The sequence below is a fragment of the Alligator sinensis genome, unplaced genomic scaffold (genome assembly GCF_000455745.1).
Source record: "Alligator sinensis unplaced genomic scaffold, ASM45574v1 scaffold1102_1, whole genome shotgun sequence".
Taxonomy (NCBI): domain Eukaryota; kingdom Metazoa; phylum Chordata; order Crocodylia; family Alligatoridae; genus Alligator; species Alligator sinensis.
In genome coordinates, this window is record NW_005842342.1 from 1,170,242 (window position 1) to 1,177,812 (window position 7,571).

Below are 7,571 nucleotides of genomic sequence, written 5' to 3' on the forward strand. Positions count from 1 at the left end.
TCCAACGTAGTTTAAGTACTGCATTTCATATTTTAAATTATTTATCGTTTGTTATCAGCACTATATTTTACAAGCCGTAGCCAGGATTTTCAGATGAGTGCCCACACATTTAGGATTTAATAAGGATCCTGTTTTCAAAGGTGCTGAGCATCCATGTGGGTCATTAACTTCAGTTACAGGTTCTCCAACCTCATAAAAATCAAGCCATTTATTGTCAAGCTTAAGTACTCATTTAAGAGCTGGTTGCCTTCCCCCTCAACCCTAACCCCCATATGAAGGTATAACCCATGTTTAGGGTAAACCATGCCACTGACTGGTTACAATCTCAGCTTAAATTGTAATGCAGAGGGGCCGTAACTGATTGAGGCAGGCCAGCTGCATTTGTAAGTACCACTTGCTTCTAGAGATTTATTGCTTTGCTTTTAAATCCCCAACAGCCTCTGTCAACCTGTTAAGTAAAGAACTGCAATTTCAAGTCTGAGAGCTATCTTGAACGAAGGCTTTTTTTCTTCTTGGTCTTGGATTACATTAAGAATGTTATATTTTTAAGATGGGAGCAGAAAAAGTTTCAGTTAAATAAAAAAAGTGTGTGTGAAGGAGGAGAGATTGATTAAGTACACTGAAACTATGAATTTCCAAATAATTTCTATCCTGTGAGGTACTGCTGCACCTTGCAAATATTATTTGCCATACAGTTTATATAACTATTGTGTATACAACTTCAAAATCAAATTTGATCAAGTACTATAAACTGAAAACACAACTTTTAGTGCTTATGGATGGAGAACACAGATATGCTAATTCTGGTATAAGCAGCATGAAAATAAATCAGGAATAAAAAACAGATGCAGCACAGTAGCAACTGCATTCTGTGTGAAAGGAAAGAGGTTGCTTAGCAGCAAAAACTAGATGGAAAAAAGCTCTGAAGCTGTAAACAGGGATTAAGCAAATAATATTAAGAAGAAAACAGAAGCATATGAGGAAAACACAACATAGAAATATAGGGTTGGCACATTAGAAAGAAAAAAAATAAAATGGAGAATGGAATAACATCAAGTATTTGCAAAGAAAGAAACAGGAGAGAATTAGAAAGTAAATAAAGATTTGTAGAGAAGAGAGATGACAAATGCTCCAGTCAAAGTACAAGACTTTACAAAAAAGTTAAACTGAAAAAAATATACACCTAAATAAAAATAACTCAACAGAATAAAAACTGAATTTTGTGTCCGTCTCATATTCAAGAGGTCTTCTAGTAAACACAGCTTAACATACAACTTTAGACTTCAAGTAAGCATTTGATTTATTTTTTGTGTACTCCATGAATTAACTACATGATCCTTTATTACACAAAGAAATTAAACACAAATATTATTAATTCATTTAACCAAAGTGATCCAAGTACAGAGTCCAGTTTAAAAAAAAATACAGCTGCTTTATCTTTTGCCTTTTTAGGCTTGTCACGAGATTTAGCTCATTTGATTGTGATCTTATGAACCATGCCATAGGACTACTTGTGCCAAGAGGCAAACAAAAAAAAAACACCCCAAAAAACCCTAAAAACTTCTTGCTTTTTCATCCCTAAGCAGGGGAAAAATCTCTGGCAGCAAATGGAATGGACACTCTACCTGAAATACTGCTCCAACAGACAGCCTCATTCTGCCTCTCTCTCTCCTCCTCCCCCAAGACTGGCTAACAGACATTATTAGCCCAGGTCTTAAACTGAATAATGCTTACAACAAAGGATATTCTCTCTCAAGTTTTCAGACAGCAAACAAGATAGTGCAAAGGTAGTGAAAGAAACTTAATGTGCCTGAACTATTATGATGCTCTTATAAGAATGCAAAGTGTGAAAGTTTTTTTCTGCAATACTTAAAGTTCCATAAGATAATTAAATATTATCCACGCCTAAAAACTACTGCATATAAAAAGTATACCATACCTAGTGGACAGCTCTCTTGACTGTTTGGTGGTAGATTTTCTTTAGCCATAGAAATTAACATTTTGCTGGTCTCAGAAAGCTGTTCTGAACCTTTGCTCTGAAAAGAAAAAAAGTACATTTTGCTTGAATAGATAAGGGAAATAGCTATAAAAAATCACTTGTGGGAACATTATTTAATTTTTATTTGAAAGCAGAGAGATGCAAGTTTAAATACATGCAACAGAGCGTGGAGTTCACCATCATTATATACAAGGAGCTCTTGTACTAAACAACTACTGTTGTATTTGATTTTCACTAGCACTTGAATTCTTTGATTCACAAATATTTCACAGACTACATGTGCCCTTTATTCTTCTTAACAAGAAAGATCTGGTCCATGCTATTAGTCAGTATGGTCAGCCTTCTAGTAAAATTAAAAAAAAAAAAATCCAGATATGGTGGGGCAAGGTCAGAACATCAGCTCCTTGTGCTTTTACCTCTTCCCACAGCTCATGCAGAGTGAAAATACAGCCTTCAATGCAGCAGAATTATCTTCCTGCTTCCTATAACTGGTCTAAGCAGGCAAGATGAAGACAAAAGCCTGCATGCTCTTTTAATACCTTGAAAAATTAGTGTCATGGGTACATAAACAAAGAAAAGTTGATGGCCAAGTAGGATGCACCAAGCAGGAAATGAATAGCTTGGGGCTCAACAGGAGTTAGGAAAACTGAACACAGGGTGACTAATGCAATGGTTCTCAACCTTTTTTGGACTCCAAACACCCTTCACTGGACTCAAAGACACCCCTCCATAATTTCTGTCAATTGAGGGGTACACAATTTCAAAATTTCCAATTTCTTGTACTTTCCAAGACAGCCCTGAATGTAAAATGACCCCCCAATAATTAGATTTTATACATGGAAAATTTATAAATTTCCTATATAATTTTCCATGTATAGAATCTAATTATTGGAAGATTTTCTTAAAGTTGTTCCTACCAGCATTGCACCTGGGAAAGCAGCTGTGAGGGGTACGTGGTGGGAGGGGGGAAGGTAGGGCTGGCACACGGTAGGACAGGCAGTAGGGAGGCAGTAAGGGAGTAGGCAGTGGTGCCAGGGACCAGGGGGGGGCAGGAGATTGGGGGGGGGGGGGGGAAGCAGGCAGTTTGCCCTCCACTGCCTGTCACCTCCCACACTTTCCCCCCCTTGTGCCTGCCCCCCACAGCCCTCCTATCTCCCCAATGTACCACTCCTGCCCCCCCAACCTCAAAAAACCCTCTTCCATCCCCCATCTCCTCCATCCCATTGCCTCTGATCCCCACCTACCTCTTCTCCCCTCCTGCTGCCATTTACCCTTGCATCAGCAGGCTCCATTCATTCTCCAGTCTCCTGCTATGTGGCTGGGCTAGAGCCATGCTCTGTGCCCCAGGCTGGAGTGAGGATGGAGTCTGTTGGCAACAGAGCAAGGGCAAGCAACAAGGGGAAGAGGGGGGCTGCAGAGGTTCTTGGGGGAGGGAGACAAGGGAAGGGGGACATGGGCCTGAGGCTGTGGGGGGCAAAAACACTGCAGTGAATGACAGCGGGGGAGGGAGGAGGCCTGAGGCTGCAGGAACAGGAAGAGGCAGGAGGTTGAGAATTATTAGACTAGCAAGATAATAATACACCAAAGCAGACAAAGCAGTATGGAAGGGGAAGAACAAAAAGGATTACCATGTCTCAGAGACTAATTCAAGACATAGAACTGTGACTATTTTTCTGGAAAAGTAAAAGAAGGGTAGTCTGAGGATATGGAACCCAGACTTAGAAACAATCCCACCCAGGACAATAAGAATGTTTAATTAGAAGCAAGGGCTTATACTTCAGTGTCTCTGGCTACCAGCCTATGAACATCAAAATTCAATAGGCTGATGGCTGAAAGAAATGCAGCACAGTCTACCAATCTTCACAGCTGAACACATTTAATACCCAAGTCTGAAGAGAAATTAGATTTGCCAATGCCCTCCCATGCACAGATGTAAAAGATCTTACAAAGAATTAGCTTTTATAAGCACATCAAAAGCAGACTTTAAAAAAACTGTTTAAAATTCAAGCAGTTAAATTCTTTTACCCTCATCTCCATATAAGGAGGATCATTTTCAAGTTCTGCTTTGTCTTGTGCCAACTTGGCCTTTTGCTCTTCAATAAATTGGTCCAAGATATCTGACATCGTATTTTAGATTCCTAGGAGAGAAACATAGCTTCAGAATGATGCAATTCTTCACCAGGAGGAACTGGAGTTTACAAAAAGTTAAATTATTAACAAACTTAAACAACTCAATTTAGTCATCAAATTATTGTGTATACCTGATAAAGAAACATAAGCTTGAAAATCCTGGTTAGCTTAGCTTTAGAGAAAACCTCCCTGGAGATAACTGAACTAAAGCATCCTTTTTTGCCCCACAGGTAGATGGGTGGTGCCCAGTCCTGACCTGGACATACAGGGAGGAGGGGGTGTGACCTGTTCCTAACCCAGCCGTATGAAGCTTGAGAAACTGGCAGCATGGGAAGGTAGTAGTAGTAAGTGCCACTGCTCCCCCACTGCAAAATTTCCCAACCTGTGGGAAGCCCCACAGCCCGGATGCAATGGCTCCATGTGCTAGTTTTGGCCCAAAGCCCAGGGTTTGAGCACCCCTGACCTAATGCATAGAAACCTTTAGAATTTCTCCTCCGAGAGATACAAAAGATTCCATAAGACAGTCCCAATAATTTTCTGAATATAGTACTCTTCTTTTCCATATAGGTTATTATTATAGGACTAGCCAATTGCCTGTCAAAAATGACCGGGGGGGGGAGGGGGGGGGCACGACACACACAACACACAGAGACTGATTCATGACAGCTGAAAAATAACAATGCAAATGGAAAAAATAAAATTAGCACACAGTGTACCAAAATAAGCAAATAAAGGTCTGAAATTAAGAGAAGTCTGCCTTCTGAGTTACAGTAAAATGTTAGTATAACATACTGGTATGGGGAAGTTATTCTTTAAATTAGTAAAGTTATACAGTCCTCAAATGAGGCAGATCTAGGGCAACCCAGTTACAAACCTTTGTGGTAATACAGGAAGATCAATTCCAAAAATAAATTCCCCATCTGATTGTCCTAAATCATTAATCTCATTGACTTTGCACACTGAAAGTCAAAGAAAACCTAAAAGAGAATATATGCCGTTAGGCACAGGCTATATTACTTTTGGAGAAGCAACTTTACAGAAGGATTGCTGAACATTATTATTATGATGAAAGGAAAAAGAGATTTTTTTCACAATAAGCTTCACACTTGCTCACATCAGCTACCTACCGAAGCCTACTCACTTGCACGAATAACATACATCAAGTCATACACCAAAAAAAGTTGCTTCCATAGCTCACTGGACTGTGGAAACTGAATTTGACCTTCAGTTCCACATGTATACACTCTGGAATTGTTTCCAAACCCTATTTGGAGACTTTTTTTTAAGTTAGGGAACGAATGCTAGTAAGAGCTGCAAGAGTCTCTCTCACTCCAAAATAGATAGTATAATGAGCTATCTATAATTATATTTTCTACTTTTATCAGATACTGATCCTAAGCAATATGAAACATTAAGGAAAAACCAAGGCAAAATGCCTATTAAGATTTATTTTTACTATACAAAAATTCATTTAATGTGAAGAAAGCTCAAAATTCTACTCGTAGTAAAATACTGTACCTAAACAGACTAACAGAAATACAGTTAATTCAGCATGCTACCTTTAACACGGCTATAAGGCAAAGAAGCACTAACAGAATTTTGCTAAGGAGATAACTAGATAATTTTATGCCACTGCTTTTTGCTTGAGAAGATCTTTTAAAATGTGCATGGATTCAAAGTTTGTGAAACAAGCACAAGAGTCAACTGCCAATTAAATTATTAGAAAGGATCCTCTACAAGAGAAAATGAAGCAGAAGAAAAGGAAAAGGGGATACAGAGTTTACTTGAGCATTTTGAAGGCTGTGCATCCACAGCTGTGTTCAGATAATACACCAATGCTCAAGGGAAGAAAAACAAGTGATTTCATAAAGTTAGACATTGCACCAATGAAGAGTTATTTAAGATTCTGCTTTTAGTTTAAACCATTGAAAATCACCAGATTCCCCTTTTTCATTTTTGTGCATATGCATGTAGACACATGCAAGAATATTAAAACTAGCCAAAAACAACAAAAATCCCTTCAGACAACACCCCCCTTGCTAAGTCCATTAAAATTGTTTATATGTATGCTACTTTGAACATAGTACTAGCTAATTTTGTGATGGCTCATGCTAAATGCTATCATTCGCATATGAATCTGTAGGACACTACAAAATAATTTGTTTAAAAATTGTGTCATTTTATAGGAGCCTTTGAAATTAATCAAAGTAAATGGAAATATTACAATGTATAAACTCAAAAGTGTTTGAGAGGGAAGGATTTCTTGGGGTGATATCCTTCATTGCATTAACTATGTAGTTGAAAAAGTTGAGACAAGCTTTCAAATGCAAGACAAATGTCATACGCACAGAGATCCCACAAACATCTTACATGCAAAAGCTTGTCTAACTTTATCCCAGCTACGTTTGATCTAATGAAAGATGTCATGGTCAGAAATCTTTGCCTCTTGAACACTTTTGTGCTGTTACAAAGTAATATTTCCAATTACTTAGGTTAATTTCAAAGGTTGCTACAAAAGGACAAAATTCTCAAATTGTTTTATAGCATCCTACAAGCTCCTACACAAATGACCATGTTTACAAATGTCTTACATTCAAAAGCTTGTCTAACTTTATCCCAGTGACACAGTTGGTCCAATGAAAGATATCACCCTAAGAAATTATGCGTCTGGCATAACACGTTATGCCTGTGGCATCACTTCTGGACCATCACAGCTATAATATCACTCTTACCCTACCACAAGTGTTAACATTTATTTAAAATGAAGCCAACATGCATAAACGCAATGCGTAATGGCAACAAGGTAGTCAGCTGAGGAGCTGCAAGTGGAAGCAAACAAACTGCCGCGGGCTGTGCTGCGTTTCAGTCCGTCTAGCCAAGCAGAAAACAAGCAGACAGCCCAGAAGAGGAGGATTTTGAGGGGCTCATGCTGAAGACAACTAAGCACCGGCCTGCTTCTGCCAACACCAGCTCGGCTTTACCACCAGGAACAGTTCAACTGCTTTCCAACAGACCCGCTCCCGCCAGCCTGGCACAGCTCGTGCCAGTCTCTTCTCTCCAGTTTAGGCCCCGAACCTGAAGCGACTGCGGCAAGACGCCCATCACGAGAGGGGAAAGCCTCGGGAACCGGCCTGGGGAAGCCAGGCCTTTCTACTCTTCGGCTGTCTTAGCAGAGGGGGAAAAAAGCAGCAGTGGAGCCAGGGTCCAGAGTCCCCCCACCCCAGCTTAATACTACCCGCAATTTCCACCAGGATCCCTGCAAACTCTGCCGTCCTAGTGCAGCCCCAGCCCCGCGCGAGGGAGAGCAAGGCAGGAGCGCCAGAGCCGGCTCGGACGCTGGAAGCCCCTGTCCCAGCCCCCGGGGAAGAGGCAGTCGAACCCGCTGGGAAGGCTGCTGGAAAAGCTGCAGCGGGGCTTCCCCTCCTCGTCCCGCCCCTACCCC

The 7,571-nt window shown here is 40.3% G+C and overlaps 1 protein-coding gene across 18 annotated transcripts in view; it reads right to left on the reverse strand.

Moving 5' to 3' along the window:
* The window catches only part of CSPP1 (centrosome and spindle pole associated protein 1), a 123,299-nt gene extending 115,734 nt beyond the window's left edge, over positions 1–7,565 (reverse strand). For 9 of the 18 annotated variants that reach the window (XR_003095285.1, XM_025210235.1, XM_025210245.1 and 6 more), the window contains exons 1-3: positions 5,004–6,331; positions 4,025–4,137; positions 1,940–2,036 (exon numbers count right to left, since the gene is read on the reverse strand). Coding sequence is in view for 16 of the 18 variants with exons in the window: in XM_025210235.1 (XP_025066020.1) it covers positions 1,940–2,036; positions 4,025–4,123 (196 nt within the window). In the remaining 2 variants the exon portion in view is untranslated. Of the gene's footprint in view, positions 1–1,939; positions 2,037–4,024; positions 4,138–5,003; positions 6,333–7,204 lie in introns of those variants that run through there. The other 9 variants (XR_003095284.1, XM_025210233.1, XM_025210230.1 and 6 more) reach the window with 5 other exon arrangements.
* Between the last annotated feature and the right edge of the window lie 6 nt (positions 7,566–7,571).